Raw genomic sequence first — 19,241 nt, 5'->3', positions numbered from 1 at the left:
TAGATCTACAAGCCTAGTTGAACTATTCTTCACTGTATCAGTAATGTTTCTTGTTCATAAAAAAAATCAGGCAAAGCTTGCCGCTTTAAATGAGAACTCAATCCTATTGTCAGAGAAACTCACACCAGACCAAATATCCACTGTGATTTATGATTCAACTGCAACTGCAAATCTACTTCAGAATGACCTACTATTACCACAACATATTAGCAACTGGTTAGATGAAGTAATCCTAGCAAAAAGGACTCCTCCCAGGGTACATCAAATATATGACTCTTTGGAACCTTTCACAGATGAACACTTTGAACAAAAGGAAGTGTCACTATCAATGTCAATACAATGCTCTGTAGACACTCACTCTCCACCTCCTCTACCACCTAGACGAAGCATGATTCTACCACCTCCATCACCTTTACCAGCTCCATCACCTCCATCACCTCCATCACCTCTGATGAGTCCAGTACAAGTTTCTACTCTAAACAAAGGTGCATATAGTGTAACAAAATGGCAAGAAAGTCCAGGTAACTAATTGTCTTAATCAATTCTTATGACTACTAAGTGGATTTAAAATTTTATAATTGCAGTACATGCAGCTAATAAAGCAAAGCAACCGGTTAGCAAAATGGGGCAGTATTTTGATGCAAATAGGAGGCTATTAGGAGATTATAATGCTTCGAAGGTATGATTCCTATTAATATGCACACTATATTTGTATTTGTATAGATAGGAGAGTTTCTTGGTCTAATGGGATTACAACAGTATGCTGCTACATTTTCACAAGAATTAGTTGACGGAAATTTATTCTTTGAGTTGGATGATGTAATGCTTGAAGAGGATCTTGGTATTACTAGCAGACTACATCGATTGAGAATGATGAAAATTATCAGAGGAGAACAAAATGTAAATGATTTTCTAACTGTATAACTACACTGTACGTTAACCACTTAAATTAATGTGAAAGCTAATTATAATTGTAACTAAGACATTAACTATTTTTTATGCTGCTCAAAAGTGTAAAAGAAATATTCTTTTATAGAATAATCTTTTATAGACCAGTTTTTCACCAATAACTTTGCTCGATGGTACACTTTGTACATTGATCTTATAGGTAGACCCTTTTTAGTATCAGTAGAGAAATGGTGCCTTCCATTATGACTGCAGACAGAGAAAGACTAGAAAAATCTGCTTGTTTGGCACGATTGGGCAAAATTGATTGTTTAATGTCAGTTTAAAAGCATACTCTCATAAAAGTTAATAAATGTGTTGAACTTGATACACACTCAAGTACAGTATATTAGTAGTAAACGCGTAACATGACTTTTTTAAACTTAAATTTCTAACAAGTTAATAGTGACTGATGTAAGTCTTAATGTGCATGTACATTTCTTTAAGATATGAGTACAAGCTATGTGATGTGTAAACACAGGATTCTGTTGTTTGGGCTGCATTTATATCCTCCTGTTCTTCAGACCATTCATAAACTAATATCAAAGGATACATCTCACCCTTTGTGGTTGAATAGTTTACCCATAGTAATGAATAAAATCGCCAATGAACATTGGGCCAAATACAAACAATCTAATTCTCATATATTCAATTTTTCCTTGTCCTCTTGATTTATGTGTATACTGCTGCCTTATTAATTGAACAAAATGCAATTCAAATTGGCATAAAATAGGAGAAACTGCTTTTTTATTAAATTCAAAAATCAAAACTTACCTTTATAACCATTTTTATGAGTACTTTGATTGAAGTGTATGATTTTATTGACACTGTTGCGACTACAGTCAAACCTCCTATTGTGGACAGTCTAAAATAGGGACACCTCTATAATCAGGACAGGTAGTATCAGTCCCAATACAATATAAATGTGTATTAATGAACCTCTAAAATAAGGACACCTCTTTAATAAGGAAAGTTTTATTAGGTCCCAAGGTGTCCGGACTAGACAGGTTTGACTGTACATTTTGATAGCTAGCTGGTTATTTATACCTTTATGTCTTAAATTGCTTTTGCTGATCTAATACATCCTACTGTGATGTCATAGAGATGGTGAAACACATTAAGTACTGGTAATTTTTGAAGGGGGAATTTCGGTGTTTTCATGAGTTTATAATACATCCTATGTGTAGGCTGTGTGTAAATATTGCTCTGATGTTTTAACTGGCTGTAATGAATTGATATTTCTCAGAAGCCATGCATAAACTATACCTTTTTTGGTAGATGCTCAACCCTGTGGTTTGATAGATAACCTACATTGTGTACTCAGCTGAGGGCTCTTAGAACACATCGATAAAAGTAAAACAATAAAAGCAAATGAGGTCAAAAATTACAAAAATAGCTCTGTAACAGTAAATGCATGTGTGTATGATAGCAGCAAATAAAATTAGCAAAAAACAATGTAAAAATGTTTTTCATAATGTTTATTTCATTTCCTCATAAATTTTTTCATTGTCCTCTTTACTTTTTGTATACACTTCTGCTCCATACATTCTGTTATTGAAGGATGGAGCATCACTGTACAAGTTATATTCTAATTTCTTCTTTCTTTTATTAAGAACCACAATCACTAATATTATTATTAGTACAAAGATAACTAAAAATGAAGACAAAAAAAGATGAACATAAATCAATGTAGTTGGCACAAAGGGAAAATGTGTGTGTGTATGATTGGTTGATACCTAAAAGTGATATAATAAGCAATGGTACAGTGTAGTACAAAGAGTTTTCAAGTTGGTTTGAAGTCTACATTAAAAATTAAATAATAAACATATTAACTTCATTATATGACTCACATTGGCATTTGAAGTACCACCAGCTACTAATAAATAATACAGAACCTGCTTTATTTTATGAATTCAAATAAGTAAAACTGGCCTTTACAACTAACTCTATCATCAGACAATACCTCATCAGATAAACACTCACAGTGAAATGAACCAATTTCATTGACACATTTGCGACTACAATTATTGGTACCAGTAGAACACTCATCTATATCTAGAGAGCAACAATGCTCAGTAAGTAATAAATTAAACATCTACCTGCACAGAAATAGTTGTCTCTTAGATTAAAGCCAGTATTACAGGAACAGTAATAGCTTCCAAATGTATTTGTACACAACTGCTGACAACCACCGTTTGTATTATTGCATTCATCAATATCTATTATTACATTGTTATCTAAATATAAGCATATAATCACTACCTTGGCATTGGTTATTTCTTATATTGAATCCATCCATGCAATGACACTCATAACTTCCTTGTGTATTGATACAAGTGTGATTACATCCATTGCTCTCATCATCACATTCATTGATATCTTTATATAAAAGCAGTACATGTGTATTCTAAATTTCTAACTTCAACAATAAAGATTTACCTGTACAAGTATGCAAATCAATTTCTAGCCGATATCCAGAATTACAAGAACAAGTGTAACTGCCATTGGTATTAGTGCAAAAGTGTTTACAACCTCCATTAAAAGGCTCGCACTCATTGATATCTGTTGAAAAGGAATAACAATTTTTAACGTGTCATGCAAATAAAATTTAAAATAATTAAAAATTACTTTATACTGGTTTATTTTGGGTAAAATATTTTTCTAAAATTTTTATCTCCTAAACATTTATAAATAATGCCATAATTCTTGTGAATGAAGGACGTATCACAAATTTGCAAAAATATTTCACCATGACAATGAACCAGTATAAGACTACAATCTGTACCAGTGCAGTTCATATTGTTAGTGTCCAATGTGTATCCACTGAGACAAGAGCACCAATAACTCCCATTGCTATTGATGCACAGCTGTTCACAGCTTCCATTATTAATTGCACACTCATCAATATCTTAGAGTTTAAAAAATATATGTAATAATTCAATTATCAACTAATACCTTCACAAGTGTGTCCATCAGTATTCAAGGAGTAACCAGATTCACAAGTACAGTAATAGCTACCAGCTGTATTAATACAAGAGTATGCACACCCACCATTGGATATTAAACATTCATTGACATCTATAAAACACAAAAATTGTTTAATGATATCGTAATCAACTATTAACAAAATACCAGTGCAGTTATATTTATCAGTGGTCAAAGAGTGACCAGTGTCACAAGAACAATAAAAGCTACCAATTGTATTGTTACATAAATCAGAGCAGCCTCCATTCAATGTATTACACTCATTGATATCTGAAATAATAAACAGTGTCACTTATTTTGCGTTATTATTCTCATTTTTACCTTGACACATGTGACCATCATTGCTCAAAATAAATCCAGCATAACAAGTACAGGTATAGCTACCAAGTGTATTAAAGCATGACTGGTTACAATTTGACAATCCCTCAGAACATTCATTGACATCTAAAATAAATTACTAAAAGAATGGTTGTAGCTTATGATAGTACCAGAACAAAATTTTCCAGCTACAAGATTGAACCCATCGTTGCAGGAGCAAGTATAATTCCCGATAGTATTGTTACATAGTTGTTCACAACCTCCATTATTGATACTGCATTCATTAACATCTATTTGATTCATGCATGATAAGCCATTTTTTCTATTTTTAATTTTATAATAAATCTATACCTATGCAATTGTGTCCATCAGCCTCTAGTTGATATCCAAGATCACAAGAACAAGTATAATTACCAATAGTATTAGTACAAATGTGACCACATCCTCCATTATTTGTTGCACACTCGTTAACATCTGTTTATTATGCAATCACATCAATTAAAATTGATTAAATTTATACCTGAGCAAAATTTTCCTCCAGAAAGGACATAGCCAGAGTGGCAGGAACATATGTGACTTCCAACAGCATTTGTACACACATGCTCACAATCACCATTATTAAAACTGCACTCATCAACATCTAAATAATGTAAATATTAATAACTCTCTTGAAGTACACAATTGTAGGTATGGTACGTTTATGCCAGGTCACTATATAAAAACACTAACCTGAACAATTGAATTTATCAGCATTTAAACTGTATCCATTGAAGCATGAACAGTTATAAGATCCTTCTGTGTTCTGGCAAGTTTGTTCACAGCCTCCATTTGAATCATCACACTCATTAATATCTACAAATATAAACAAATCAAATTATAACAATCATTTTAATCAAATTTTCCCACAAACCATGCTAAGTGAACTAAGCAGCATGCTTCATGAGCTGACAATTAAGCACTATAATGGCTTTTGAAGCAGCTTTGAAAATTTGTAAAAATTTCTAATTTGATATAATCAAAAAACTATTACAAAAATGAAGTATTTTCTCCTAGTCATTTTTGGCAAAATTTGGCCAAGGACTCTGTACTACAGGGACGTTTAGCCCAATTTTTTAGTAACTTCAAAAAATTTGTAAAAAATTTAAAAATTGGCTCAAACTTGGTACACAAGATAAGAACATGTAGATGTGTCACAAAAATTATTAAAATGAAGTCATTTTAAACTTTTCAGTCATTTTTGGCCAAAAAACCTGTACAAGGACTTTTGGAAAATTTGTAAAAAAAATCCAAACTGAATTAAAATTAGCTTAAACTTGACATGTATATGATTCAAAAAAATTATAAAAATTGAGAATTCTCTTTTAGCCATTTTTGACAAAATTTGGCCAAAAATCAAAGGCTATAATAAATAGCCTTTCATATTTGGCCAAATTTTTAAGCAAATTAAAAAATTCCTTTAAAAATCTAAGTTTGATTAAAATCAGCTCAAACTTTCTACACATCTTAAATACATGTATGTGTATTAAAAGAAATTATAAAAGTAAAGAATTCTCTCTTTTTCATTTTTGATGAAAGCTGGCCAAAAACGCTGCCCTATAATAAGTGGAGGGACTGTGGTCCAGTTTTTAAGCAACTTTAAAAATTCAAACTCAATTAGAATTAGCTCAATCTTGATACACAACATAAAAACATGTATAATCAGAAAACATTATTAAAATTAAGAATTCTCTCCTAGCCATTTTTGAAAAAATTTAGAAAGATTTTTGAGCAACTTTAAAAATTCTTAACTGAAAAATCCAAAATTGATTGGAATCAAACTTATTTTCTACACAACATAAGTACATGTATATGTATCAAAAAAATATATAAAAAGGAGAATTTTCTCCTTTTAACTTGAGCCAAAGTCTCTGTAATATAGTACAAGGACTTTTGTTTGATATTAAACAACCTTAAAAATTCTTTAAAAATCTAATCTTGATTGGAATCAACTAAAACCTTCTATTTATCAGAAAAATTATAAAAATGGAGAATTCTCTCCTTTTCACTTTTGATAAAATTTAGTTAAAGACCTTGTACTATATATAGTACAGAAAATTTTGAACAACTTTTGTCCAGTTTTTGACAACTTTAAAAATTGGTTAAAAAATTCAATTTTGATTAGAATTAGCTTAAACTTGCTACACAATATAAGAATATTAGAAAAAAGTACAAAAATAAAGAAATCTCTCCTATTTATTTTTAGTACAAGGTCTTTGGCACAATTTTGGAGCAACTTTAAAAATTCATAAAATGTTCAATTTTTATCAAAATCAGGTCACAGCACATAAATATGAGAGAAATGCATAAAAATGGAAAAGTCTCTCCTAATGATTTTTGAAAAAAATACTTGTACTAAGCATATGGTATTTTTTGACAAATTTTGGAGCAATTTTAAAATTCACTGACATAAAACCTGTATGAGCACTGTGCCAAAATCCTGTGGGAAACCATACCTATGCATGTATGATCATCACTGCTAAGCATGTATCCTGTGTAACAAGCACAGGCAAAGCTTTCAATAGTATTAAAGCAGACTTGATTGCAAATGAGTCTTCCCAAGCAATCACCTGTATCTAAAATTCATTTTTAATAATAATAGTTTTTTATTGATAGTATTATACCTAGGCAAGAGTGACCATTAGAACTCAAAACATATCTAGGATAACAACTACATTCATAACTCCCCATTGTATTAGTACAAAATTGATCACATCCTCCATTATTTGTTACACATTCATTAACATCTGTTGATAGAGAAATAAAATTATGAATAATTATTATAACATGTAATAAGTGAATAAAATAATAACTTTGACATTTACAATGCTGAATCTAAATTAACTAATTTTACTATATCAAAGGCATTGAATTTACAGTATAATGGGCACTTACCAATACAAGCGTGGTTATCAGCATTAAGTTGATATCCAAACAGACACTGACAAGCATAGCTACCAACTGTGTTGAAGCACAGGTGACTGCAGTTACTGGTTCCTTCAGTGCATTCATCAATATCTAAAAAATACATGTAGCTCTGAGTAATGCATCAACTTGCTAGTATTATTATACCTGAGCAATAATAATTATTGTATAGTCTGAACCCTTCACTGCATGAACACTGATAGGATGATTCGTTATTAGTACATATTTGTTCACATCCTCCATTGCTGTCATCACATTCATTATCATCTGATAAATTATGATGACTTAATATTGTTACATGATACAATTCTCCATACCAGTGCAGTTCATACTGTTAGTGTCCAATGTGTATCCACTGAGACAAGAGCACCAATAACTCCCATTGCTATTGATACACAGCTGTTCACAGTTTCCATTATTAATTGTACACTCATCAATATCTTAAAGTTAAAAAGTATATTAATTCAATTATCAACTAATACCTTCACAAGTGTGTCCATCAGTATTCAAGGAGTAACCAGATTCACAAGTACAGTAATAGCTACCAGCTGTATTAATACAAGAGTATGCACACCCACCATTGGATATTAAACATTCATTGACATCTATAAAACACAAAAATTGTTCAATGATATCGTAATCAACTATTAACAAAATACCAGTGCAGTTATATTTATCAGTGGTCAAAGAGTAACCAGTGTCACAAGAACAATAAAAGCTACCAATTGTGTTGTTACATAAATCAGAGCAGCCTCCATTCAATGTATTACACTCATTGATATCTGAAATAATAAACACTAATTTTGCATTATTATAGTCATTTTTACCTTGACACATGTGACCATCATTGCTCAAAATAAACCCAGTATAACAAGTACAGGTATAATTTCCAGGTGTATTAAGACACAACTGGTTACAGTTGGACAATCCTTCAGAACATTCATTGATATCTAAACAATTGTTAATGGTTAGAGCTTTTCATGACTATCTTTACCATCACAAGTTCTATTATTATCTGCTAATCTATATCCTGATTTACATGAACAGGTGTAAGAACTATTAGAATTGTGACACAATTGCTCACAAGCATCGACATTATCAACACATTCATTAAAATCTATGACAAAATAAGAAATAGACTAGATATTTTAAATTTATTACCAGAGCATCCATGAGCATCATCATCAAGAGTATATCCATTGTTACATTGACAATAATATGATCCAACTTGATTAACACACACTTGAGCACAGCCTCCATTATTAGCAACACATTCATTGATATCAGAACATGTAAGTCCATTTGATAGCTGATAACCTGGCTCACAGTCACAGACATAACTACCATTAGTGTTATAGCAATTGTGTTCACATAAATCTGTACCATTAGTGCACTCATTGATATCTGAAATGAAAGTTAACAATGTACAACTACTGGAACATTAATTTAGGTAACAAACCATCACAATCAATCAGGTTATTATTCAGTTGATATCCATTCCCACAGTTACACTGATAGCTACCAAGACTATTAACACACAACTGAGAACAACCACCATTATTCAGCAGACATTCATTTGTATCTATAATCATAGGTATTATTTTACACAAAAAAATTTTTGTTTTTGTCTACCTGTGCATATTTTTTGATTTTCCATCAGATGATAACCAGTCATACAAAAACATAAATAAGATCCATCGGTGTTAATACAGTTCTGATTACAGACATTATCGCCAGTAACACATTCATTAATATCTATGATTAAAGACAGCATAAAGCCTCTTGACATATATCACTTACCATTACAGCCATGCTTGTTAGCATCGAGTGTATAGCTGTTATTGCATGTACAGTAATAACTACCAATTGTATTGTGACAAAACTGCTCACAGCCTCCATTGTTAACTAGGCATTCATTCACATCAATATCTGTCCAAAATATATTCTTATATTAAAAAGAGCTTTAAAAGTACATGTAGATACTTGTGCAATTGTCTTCAGGTGTACATGAGCAGTAAAAGCTTCCAGCAGTATTGTGACAGGTATGTGGGCAACCACCATTATTCATGTTACACTCATTGATATCTAAATGAAAACTCACTTAAAGAATAGTTGTAACTTATGATAGTACCAGAACAAAATTTTCCAGCTACAAGATTGAATCCATCATTGCAGGAGCAAGTATAATTCCCAATAGTATTGTTACATAGTTGCTCACAACCTCCATTATTGATACTGCATTCATCAACATCTATTGGAATAAATTTTTTACAATACTGCAAATTATTATTCCAGGTTTAATACCTGAACAATTAAATCCATCAGTGTCCAAACTATACCCATCTAAACAAGAACAATAATAGGATCCTTGTGTGTTTAGACAGGTTTGATCACAACTCCCATTTGAATTACCACACTCATTAATATCTACAATAAAAATACATGAATTACCAGTGGTATAGTATAAGTACCCAGGCAAGTATGGTTGTCACTGCTGAGTACAAATCCAGAATAACATAAACAAATAAAACCATCAGGTGATCCAGGAGAGTTGGTACACTGCTGATTACAAGTATCTGCCCCTAAGCAACCACTATCAGTGCCTAATACATGTACATCTTAATGGCACACCAATTAAAAATATAAAAAATTATACCCATATCACAGTTATAACCATCAGATGACAATACATATCCAGTATAACAACTACACTGAAAACTTCCAACAGTATTAATGCACACTTGAGAACAGTTTGAAATGTTTTGGGAACACTCATTGATATCTAAACAATATACATGGTACATTTTTATACACTATAGCTACCTACCTGAACAGAAAACATTGTTGTTTAACTGGAAACCGAAAAAACATGAACAGTAAAAGCTTCCATCTGTATTTGTACATTCATTCTCACAGCCACCATTAGCAATAGAGCACTCATCAATATCTATCATAAAAATTACTTTTGCTAATTGATAAATCTTGATTATACCAGTGCAATTCAGTTCAATAGGATCAAATGAGTAACCAGTACTACAATCACATGTGTAGCTTCCAAGTGTGTTTGTACATGTATAACTACACCCACCATTATCAATAAGACACTCATTGATATCTAAAAAAGTTTATAGTACCATGTGTTTGTAAATGAATTGCACAAGTATACCTGTACAATTGTGTTCATCAGCATCTAACGTATAACCAGGCTGACAAGAACAAGAGTAGCTACCATTAGTATTGACACAAGTAGAGTCACCACAACCACCATTGTCAGTAAGACATTCATTAATATCTAGAAAAATAGATTATAGTGTCACATACAGTTAGAGTAAATATTTACCATCACACAAGTGACCATCACTATTTAGTGTGAAACCAGCTGTGCAATTGCAAGTATAACTACCATTAGTATTTGTACAGTTTTGATCGCAGAGTCCTTGAAGACACTCGTTGATATCTGTAGTAATAACTATAACTAAAATAATTTTCAATGAGCTAACCTATACACATGTGACTATCATTGCTCAGCTTGTATCCAGCATTACAACTACACAAGTAACTGCCAATAGTGTTAGTACACACTTGAGAACATCCTGATATACCTTGTTGGCACTCATCAATGTCTAACATTACAGAATACATTAATACATTATTAATCCATTAATGCATATAGTATCTTTACCACGACATGTGACACCAGCTATATAATTAGAGTAGCAATATCTTAAGTAGTTTGATCTCATGTAGCAATCCAATAGTCTTGTTTCAGAGCCAGAACAATCAAAGTATCCATAAACAAATGAATAATCTTCAGGAGCATTGAACTGATTGTATGCAAATGCCACTGAGCCTATAAAAAAATTCAGTATTTGTAACAGGTATAAATAAAGCACTTACCATAAGAATGAAATCCAAGCTCTCCACATACTACATTAGCTTCAGTAGTACCCCAATACCATCCACTGCACAAATAAGTCCAGGCATTGTTGTAACAAATTTGGACACTTCCTTGATTCATTGTCTGTCCTCCAACTAATCTCAAATCCCCATTAGTGCAGTTCACATACTCAGTTGTTATTGCTATTGTGAATTATAATTGACTATCATATATTTTTCAGTAATTACTTACATTGACATTTAACTGAAGCCTGCTGTGATTGTGAACAACTATATCCAGCTACACTGGTTACAGAATATGAACAATTAAAAATACTATCTTCACTCCCATTACAGTAAACTGCATAAAATCCAATTGGCCAAAAACTTTGAGAATATTGACTATTACTTGCCCAAGCACCTTAAAATAGGAATGCTGTATCATTTTGTCATTGATTTATAGCTAACCATAAGGCGAATAACCCAATTCTGAGCAAACTACACTAGCTTCTGTATTTGTCCAGTGATAATTACATATTGTGAACCATGTATTGTTAATGCACACTTCTATTTGCTGAGGTAAGCCAAGAGTTCCTGAATGAAGTCTAATGCTTTCATCAATGCAGGGCTCTAATGGAAAGTAATTACAAATATTCAACATATACATGATGTTATACTTTCACAAGTCACTCCGGCATCATTATAGTTGCATGATGATATATAACAAGACTGATGAGAGCAATCAAGAAGTGATGACTCATCTCCATTACAATATAGGTGTGACATAAGAATAGGACCAGCTCCTGAACTGACAGATTTTACTTCTCCTCTGATATTACTAAAATAAAATAAATGTACATGAATATAATACATTACATAAAACATACCCTAATTGCTTGCACACAATAGAAGCCTCTCGGTTATCCCAACTGTATGAGCAGATGCTTCCCCAAACTTGATTGATACATATTTCAACTCTACCATCGTATTCTGTACTACCACCAACCAGCCTCACTTCCCCACTTGTACAGTTAGCCTGTTGAGGGTTCCCTTTACACGATAGTAGAATAATTGTTTTAATACTAAATGATGGCATACTTTGACATATAACACTTGCATCACCATAAGACGGGCAGTTTTGTAGCACAGCATTACTATGTGAACAATTAAGCAAATGATATTCATTACCGGTACAATTAAGATCAGTAATTCCAAAGGAAAGTTGACCTTCAGTTAAGCAATTATAAGTTGGTAAAGCACCTACATTGAATGTATGTATAACAACATATGTTTACAATATGAATTAACCAAGTGATGAGAATCCAAGCTGTCTACAAACAACTTGTGCATCTTCATGACCCCAACTTTGATCACAAAGTGTAGTCCAAATATTATCGACACAAATTTCAACTCTTCCAACATTAGTGGCACCAGTATTAGAACCTGCTAGTCTCACTGCCCCATTTTCACAATTATCTACATGTAAAATAGTAAAATACCAGTAGATGACAGAAACAATGTATCAGATTTATACCAGTACAAACAACACCAGCAACTGCACCATCACCACAGTAAAGAGCAGCATCAACAAAATCATTGCTACAACTCAAAACTGAAGACTCAGTTCCAGAACATCCAATTTTAGATACAATATGAGGACTTGGACCATTTCCAAAAAAGCTTCCAGCAAATGAAACAGCACCTGCATAAAAAAATATTGTACAGTATGCATTACACTGCTGATGGCAGGTAGTTTTACATGGAAGGGCAGAAAAATAAATTTACAGATGGTATAAGCAATTTAAATAATTCATTGCTTCAATCCCTGCGTTTTCAAACACATGCATTTACCTTGTGTTAGGAATCCTAATTGTCTGCAAACTGCTTGAGCATCATAGTTACTCCATGAATCATCACAAACTTGTCCCCAGAAATTATTGTAACACATTTCAACGCGTCCTTCAAGATCATTAGTACCACCAACCAACCGAATATCCCCATCAGTACATGTCAGATCAATGTATTGTGTAATGTTAGCTAGCAGTATAAAAAGTACATGAATATAAAAAAATCTAAGTGAGAGGCATAGTAACATATTAGTATACTATTTAATATTAAAAAACTATCAATATAGGCATCATAAAACTTGCTTTTAATTCTCACATACTTTGACAAATCACAGCAGCATCATAATACTGGGAGCAAGTATATGACCCTCTCTCAATGTAAGGACAATTCATTATCATGTCTTCTGTTCCAGTGCAATTCAAATCAAAGAGCAAAATAGGAACACTTCTGTCATAAAACCGCCAATAAGGAATATCGCTGACAACTCCTTCAAATGGCAAACAATTATACACATAAATGATATTTTATTATGCTAATTTCAGTAAATCTTTTACTACTTCATTATCTTACCATAAACAGAATAGCCTAATTGTCTACATACTACTGTAGCATCATTGTCATCAAAACTATCTCTGCAGACAGTTCCCCAATCACCATTAATACAAACCTCCACTCTACCAACTGTTTCATAGCCAGACCCAGCAATGCGAACACTACCATTTATACATGGTTCTAAATATAAAATAACAAACTACTCTGCTCTAATTAGAAGTACAAAAGCTACCTCGACAAGTTGCACCAGCATAGTCACCATAATAATAATAATAGCTGTAATAGCAATTGGAAGTGGATTGTGTGCAATCCAGCAAAGAACTTTTAGCGCCACTGCAAGAAAACTCGTATGGGTACAATGGAATGTCTGGAAGGTTACTAAAATTATCAGAGTATCCATTGCCTGTTGCAATAAACTATAAATACTAAACTATTGTAAAATGAAAAAACCTGGTATGTATCCAATCATTTTACAGACAACTGAATATATACTATGATAAATGTCTCCACACACACCATACCAAACATTCTTATAACATAGTTCAACACGACCCTCCAAAGAACCAGATAATCTAGTTTGACCAGTTGTACAATTTGAGTAGCTGGCTGAAAAAGCTACAAAGAGAAAACAGTGGCCAATGATTTCTAATGCCTTACTCTGACATGCTACTCCTGCAGTATAATAACTTGAAGAGCAAATATATTGCCCTAATAAAGCATTCTTGGGACAACTTCTAATATTTTCTTCACTACCAGTACAGTTCAAGTCAAGAATACTAATTGTTAACCCCCCAGAGTAGAAATTACCATTCACTGCTATTGCACCTAATGTAGTGAAAAAAATCAAACTTTAATTATGCTAAAACTGCCAGAATAATTCTGAGACATGGTCAATATGATGACTCATCATGGGGTTACATGAACATGTACATCATAAAATCACCAATATAGTATACAAATTAACATACCTATGGATGAGTAACCTAACTGTCTACATACAACAACAGCATCATTATCATCAAAGAAATCCCTACAAATTACTTTCCATACACCATTGGTACACACCTCTACTTTCCCAATCAGATTTGAGTAGCTACTGTATGGAATAATATTAACTTCACCATTAGTACAATCTAATGATTGACAATTCTTTGATTTCTAAAATAATCATTCTATTCTTACTATGACATCTAACGGCAGCAACAGTTCTTCCATCACAATTTGAAGTCCTGGTGAAGTGAGAAAAAGAGCATTGAGTGATCAGAGTATCAGTACTGGAACAACCCAGATCAGTTACCATTAGCACGTCATTCTCAGTAAATTTACCATAATACAAAGTGAAGGCTGGGTGGTTCAAAATAAATGATTTAAAAATCTATTATAGAGTATTTACTATCTGTTGGGTATCCTATTTGTGAACAAACAACTCTCATGTCATGTTGACTAACAGAGCTACTGCATAGAAGTCCCCACACTCCATTAATACATATCTGAATTTTTCCTTCATTAGGAATTTCCCCATCAACCAATCGGACATCAAAGTCAGTGCAGTTTGAATACTGTGTGTTTAAGTCTGAAAAAGTACAATAACTTAACTACATGCAATATACACTTGTACATGTACATACTTTGACATATCACACCAGCATCTTCAGAACTGTAACAGTTTGAACCAGATACAAGCTGCAAACTATATGGACAGTCTATTAGATTTGCTTCAGTACCAGTACAGTTGATCGAATATAAATTGTGGGCCAAAGTATGTACCAAGTAAAAGGTTTTTTTTGGTATGGAACCTGAAAACAGCACTATAAGTTATTATAACTAAATCATTATGCTTTACCAAAGGGAGAGAATCCAAGTTGTCTACAGACAACAGTAGCATCATTATAGTCCCAGTAATCATCACATATAGTGCCCCAAGTATTGTTGAAACATATCTCAACACGACCAAAATCAGTATATCTAGCATCACCCTTTAAACGTACATCACCATCTGAACAAGGAGCTGCACAGAACATGTATCACATAACCACACCATAAACAATTACCTTCACACATAACTCCAGCATCATAAGAGTAAGAGCAAGTATAAGTGGCATAAGAACAATTTAGTAAATTAGTCTCTGAGCCGGAACAATAAAATCTTGCATTGTGCACTTGTCCTACTCCTTTTCCAAACGAATTAGCAACAACAGCACCTAATTAAAAGTTAGCAAATAAGCAACTTTACTGCATGCATATCAAATTAAACTTGCCAGATGAAGTGTAATTTAGCTGCCTACAAGCAACTTTAGCATCACTAGTACCCCAACTAGAGGGACATATTGATCTCCATGAGTTTCCATAACACAGTTCAACTCGGCCTTCATACTGCAACTGACCACCAACTAATCTGATGTCACCAATTGATGTGCAATTATTACCTGTGCTAGGGGCTATTTTATAATTATTTTAGTGAACATAATATGTACATGTACATGTACCTGTACAAGTTACATAAGCATCATCATATTGATTGCAGTTGACAGACTCAACATTGCTATGAGAACAATTAAACACACTTTCCTCATTTCCTTCACAATTGAGATTAGTGATATGAAAAAATTTATAACCTTCAGTGTAAGAGTTTTGGCCTGCAACAGCTCCTATAAAATAATTTACAGATAAGTAAACCTTGATCATCAAATTTCATAAATCAACTGACCTTGAGCTGAAAATCCCAACTGCCTGCATACAACAGAAGCATCATTGTTGTCCCAGTTATTATCACAAATAGTACCCCATGTTGTGTTAACACACACTTCCACTCTACCAATGAGAGGATTACTACTACCTATCAGTCTAATTTCACCATCAGTGCATGAAGCTATTGCCAAAAATAAAATTGTATTATATCAACATTACAAAAACTTACGCTGACATTGGATGCCAATATCATAACTATGAGAACCATAGGGGATAATATAATGATTATAAATGTTACAGTTCAGCAATGAATTGGTTATTGATGAACAATATGTATAACTCATTAGTATAGGACCAACACCTTCACCATAGTAAGCATAACGAACAAAAGATGCACCTACAAATGTAATCAAATTAACTGACATGTAAAAACTAACATTTCAAACCTGGTGTTGTGTATCCTAGTCCATTACAAATAGTCTGAGCAGCATTATAAGACCAAGTCCAGGAAGATATTGTTCCCCAAGCATTGTTACGACATATTTCAACAGTTCCTTGATATTTAGTAGATCCACCAAACAGCCTTAACTCTCCATCAGTACAATTGGAATAAGTTGATCCATGAACTGATAATATTAATAGATTAAGGGAATAAATGTTTAATACCTGGACAAATGACACTAGCATGATAGTAGCTAGAGCTCCCACAGCTAGCACTGTTATTCATAGGACAGTTTACGAGACTAGACTCATTCCCAACACAATTAATTCCCCTGAAAACATTTATTAACTGTGAATTATAGTACCATGTAGAATCACCAGCCAATGCTCCTATTAGAAGTTAAAATGTAAAAAAAGAACAGTTCACATTTACCATATGGTAAGTATCCTAATTGTCTACAGACAACACTAGCATCTTTATCATCCCAATAATCAGTGCAGAGAGAGCCCCACTGTCCTCCAGTACACATCTCAACATGTCCATAATAACTAGAGCTCACACGTATATCACCATCAACACATTGCTCTATTGTGATTGTTAATTTATATTTTGCATGTACTCTATAATAGTTCAAAGTTACCTTGACATGCTATTTTGATGACTTGACGATTTGAACAAACTAGAGTAGAGGTCAGCCCAGAGCTACATTGAGTCAAATTAGCTTCACTCCCAAAACAGCTAAAATGACTGAATATGACTGGATACTCATTTGTAGACACAACAACTTGATAGCCTATTTATTAAGAATTGAAAACATTAATGTTAAAGCATGCTATAACAGTATAACACTATGAACTAAAATATGCAACTTATAAGAGAGAGTGAGAATGAGAGATAAATTGATCTTTAACACAAATAAAGCTCAATATACAAGTGTACAACTATATAATTCAAATAAAATATTTACTTTTTGGATCATATCCTAATTGACGACATGCTACTGTAGTATCTCGACTATCCCAAAAACGTGAACACACAGTACCCCATGCTCCATTAGCACACACATGTAATATACCCTCCATTGGACTAGAACCACCATAAAGTCTTATGCTACCATCAGTACAGTTTACTGGACCATTGATAGTATCTATTGCAAAAAAACACAAATCACATTTTATGAAGTAATTTTTAGTCGAGTGTGTTTCTCTTTCAAATGAAGCATACAAGTACATGTACGACTTTTTACATGTACACATATAACTGACACGTATAGATAGTTCTTGGAATGTGTGCACACGCTACATGTACATGTAAACTGTATAAATTCTAAATAAACATGCAAAAAATGTCAATCACCAGCCAGTATATTTTCTCAATTGCTTTTTCACTACACAACTCACTTAAAGAACACATAACCCCAACAGCATTAGAACATGTTCCTATAGTATCATATTGACAGCCATGTATACTTGATTCAGTTCCGTTACATTTTATATTAAAAACCATATCATATGTAGAAGTCCATAATCCTACAACACTTTTAGCTCCTATGTCCATTGTAAATAAATGCATACACAGTTGATTTTCTAGTACCATATTTTGAGTATCTTAATTCATTGCACACAACTGAGGCAAGATTATTATCAACAGTTGAATTTCCTTGTCCACACACTGCCCACCAAGTGTTGTTAATACAGATTTGCACATTGCCATTTCTTTGAGAATCACCATTATACAATCTAACTTGACTATCAGTACAGGGATCTGCTTGAAAATCACTACAGTACATTCATTCTACAACAAAAACTCACGTTCACAAACAACTCCAGCCTCATGCTGGTAGCTACTGCATGATGAAGAATAGGAAGGATACCAACCCAAACTACAGCTTAAAAAGTCAGGAGAATTATCAAAACAAGTAGAGTAGTAGACATGGAGTGGTCTAAATCCGATTCCAAAATAGGAATTTGTTGTATAAGACAGTCCTGTAAAACAGGTTTTGTAAGCAGCTATTAATTACAGATAAAGTTAGTACAACATTCATAATAATAATAATTCTATACTATGAAATAATGGCCAACAGAAAGCTTTCAAATATTTTGAGAAATTCTATGACTTATTAATCATTTTAGTTATAAAAATTTGCTTATACATGTAGACTTATAAAAAAACGTTAAGTTGAAGTCTATTTAAGCTCCCATGCATGTTTAGAAAAAAAAGTAAAATAAAGGTTATACCTCTGTATCCAAGCTGCTTGCACACCACATTTGCCTCATATTGATCCCATCCATAATCACAAACAGAGCCCCAAACTCTATTCACGCATAATTCAACTCTTCCTTCATAATCATTGGATCCACCAGTCAGTCTAATATCACCAGTAGAACAGTTTGATATCTGGACATTGTTTACTAAATAATACATAAAAAAGAGAGAGAAGAGGAAAGGAACAACAAAGGAGAAAGTAAAGGGAGGGCAGAGTATCAAAAGAGGCATAAAATATAGCTTACATTGACAAATCAAAGCAGCATCATTATACAGGTAACAATAATTGTTATTTTGATTGTGAGAACAATCTAAAATGGAATTTTCTTGTCCAGTACAGTTTAAATCCCTGAAGTGAAAA

The 19,241-nt window shown here is 32.9% G+C and overlaps 4 protein-coding genes across 6 annotated transcripts in view; 1 reads left to right on the top strand and 3 right to left on the bottom strand.

The window, feature by feature from the left end:
• LOC100631495 (fibrillin-1-like) overlaps positions 1 to 11,909 on the bottom strand; it is a 14,582-nt gene extending 2,673 nt beyond the window's left edge. Inside the window, exons 1-43 of one of the 3 annotated variants that reach the window (XM_019998977.1) lie at positions 11,763 to 11,909; positions 11,554 to 11,715; positions 11,339 to 11,506; positions 11,107 to 11,289; positions 10,892 to 11,059; positions 10,710 to 10,832; positions 10,550 to 10,666; positions 10,376 to 10,501; positions 10,202 to 10,324; positions 10,037 to 10,156; positions 9,866 to 9,991; positions 9,681 to 9,812; positions 9,514 to 9,636; positions 9,341 to 9,460; positions 9,193 to 9,294; positions 9,010 to 9,138; positions 8,842 to 8,964; positions 8,669 to 8,791; positions 8,371 to 8,613; positions 8,204 to 8,326; positions 8,037 to 8,159; positions 7,869 to 7,991; positions 7,692 to 7,814; positions 7,527 to 7,649; positions 7,357 to 7,476; positions 7,180 to 7,302; positions 6,909 to 7,031; positions 6,741 to 6,860; positions 4,978 to 5,100; positions 4,769 to 4,888; positions 4,600 to 4,722; positions 4,419 to 4,538; positions 4,252 to 4,374; positions 4,078 to 4,200; positions 3,901 to 4,023; positions 3,731 to 3,853; positions 3,385 to 3,507; positions 3,208 to 3,324; positions 3,045 to 3,164; positions 2,878 to 3,000; positions 2,796 to 2,821; positions 2,682 to 2,745; positions 2,259 to 2,596 (exon numbers count right to left, since the gene is read on the bottom strand). In XM_019998977.1, coding sequence (XP_019854536.1) covers positions 2,424 to 2,596; positions 2,682 to 2,745; positions 2,796 to 2,821; positions 2,878 to 3,000; positions 3,045 to 3,164; positions 3,208 to 3,324; positions 3,385 to 3,507; positions 3,731 to 3,853; positions 3,901 to 4,023; positions 4,078 to 4,200; positions 4,252 to 4,374; positions 4,419 to 4,538; positions 4,600 to 4,722; positions 4,769 to 4,888; positions 4,978 to 5,100; positions 6,741 to 6,860; positions 6,909 to 7,031; positions 7,180 to 7,302; positions 7,357 to 7,476; positions 7,527 to 7,649; positions 7,692 to 7,814; positions 7,869 to 7,991; positions 8,037 to 8,159; positions 8,204 to 8,326; positions 8,371 to 8,613; positions 8,669 to 8,791; positions 8,842 to 8,964; positions 9,010 to 9,138; positions 9,193 to 9,294; positions 9,341 to 9,460; positions 9,514 to 9,636; positions 9,681 to 9,812; positions 9,866 to 9,991; positions 10,037 to 10,156; positions 10,202 to 10,324; positions 10,376 to 10,501; positions 10,550 to 10,666; positions 10,710 to 10,832; positions 10,892 to 11,059; positions 11,107 to 11,289; positions 11,339 to 11,506; positions 11,554 to 11,715; positions 11,763 to 11,871 — 5,445 coding nt within the window. In that variant the 5' untranslated portion in view covers positions 11,872 to 11,909 and the 3' untranslated portion in view covers positions 2,259 to 2,423. Of the gene's footprint in view, positions 1 to 2,258; positions 2,597 to 2,681; positions 2,746 to 2,795; positions 2,822 to 2,877; positions 3,001 to 3,044; positions 3,165 to 3,207; positions 3,325 to 3,384; positions 3,508 to 3,730; positions 3,854 to 3,900; positions 4,024 to 4,077; positions 4,201 to 4,251; positions 4,375 to 4,418; positions 4,539 to 4,599; positions 4,723 to 4,768; positions 4,889 to 4,977; positions 5,101 to 6,740; positions 6,861 to 6,908; positions 7,032 to 7,179; positions 7,303 to 7,356; positions 7,477 to 7,526; positions 7,650 to 7,691; positions 7,815 to 7,868; positions 7,992 to 8,036; positions 8,160 to 8,203; positions 8,327 to 8,370; positions 8,614 to 8,668; positions 8,792 to 8,841; positions 8,965 to 9,009; positions 9,139 to 9,192; positions 9,295 to 9,340; positions 9,461 to 9,513; positions 9,637 to 9,680; positions 9,813 to 9,865; positions 9,992 to 10,036; positions 10,157 to 10,201; positions 10,325 to 10,375; positions 10,502 to 10,549; positions 10,667 to 10,709; positions 10,833 to 10,891; positions 11,060 to 11,106; positions 11,290 to 11,338; positions 11,507 to 11,553; positions 11,716 to 11,762 lie in introns of those variants that run through there. The other 2 variants (XM_019998978.1, XM_019998979.1) reach the window with 2 other exon arrangements.
• LOC109583562 (uncharacterized) lies at positions 7 to 1,005 on the top strand. The gene is made up of 3 exons (XM_019998982.1): positions 7 to 521; positions 585 to 679; positions 724 to 1,005. Exons 1-3 carry the CDS (start codon positions 44 to 46, stop codon positions 922 to 924), a joined length of 774 nt encoding a protein of 257 aa, XP_019854541.1. The 5' UTR covers positions 7 to 43; the 3' UTR covers positions 925 to 1,005.
• On the bottom strand, positions 11,904 to 13,954 carry LOC109583556 (scavenger receptor cysteine-rich domain superfamily protein-like). Its single transcript, XM_019998968.1, has 10 exons — positions 13,936 to 13,954; positions 13,718 to 13,888; positions 13,504 to 13,665; positions 13,253 to 13,420; positions 12,937 to 13,122; positions 12,620 to 12,787; positions 12,394 to 12,561; positions 12,184 to 12,345; positions 11,986 to 12,135; positions 11,904 to 11,923 (listed from the first exon to the last, which is right to left on the bottom strand). Exons 1-10 carry the CDS (start codon positions 13,952 to 13,954, stop codon positions 11,904 to 11,906), a joined length of 1,374 nt encoding a protein of 457 aa, XP_019854527.1.
• A 2,434-nt stretch (positions 13,955 to 16,388) lies between these two features.
• Positions 16,389 to 18,172, bottom strand: LOC109583555 (scavenger receptor cysteine-rich domain superfamily protein-like). The gene is made up of 7 exons (XM_019998967.1): positions 18,085 to 18,172; positions 17,583 to 17,762; positions 17,256 to 17,408; positions 17,048 to 17,200; positions 16,840 to 17,004; positions 16,620 to 16,799; positions 16,389 to 16,570 (listed from the first exon to the last, which is right to left on the bottom strand). The coding sequence occupies exons 1-7, from the start codon at positions 18,170 to 18,172 to the stop codon at positions 16,389 to 16,391; spliced, it is 1,101 nt and encodes a 366-aa protein (XP_019854526.1).
• Between the last annotated feature and the right edge of the window lie 1,069 nt (positions 18,173 to 19,241).

Source organism: Amphimedon queenslandica, unplaced genomic scaffold (genome assembly GCF_000090795.2).
Source record: "Amphimedon queenslandica unplaced genomic scaffold, v1.1 AMPQUscaffold_13297, whole genome shotgun sequence".
Lineage (NCBI taxonomy): Eukaryota > Metazoa > Porifera > Demospongiae > Haplosclerida > Niphatidae > Amphimedon > Amphimedon queenslandica.
This window is presented reverse-complemented; position numbering and strand designations above follow the sequence as displayed.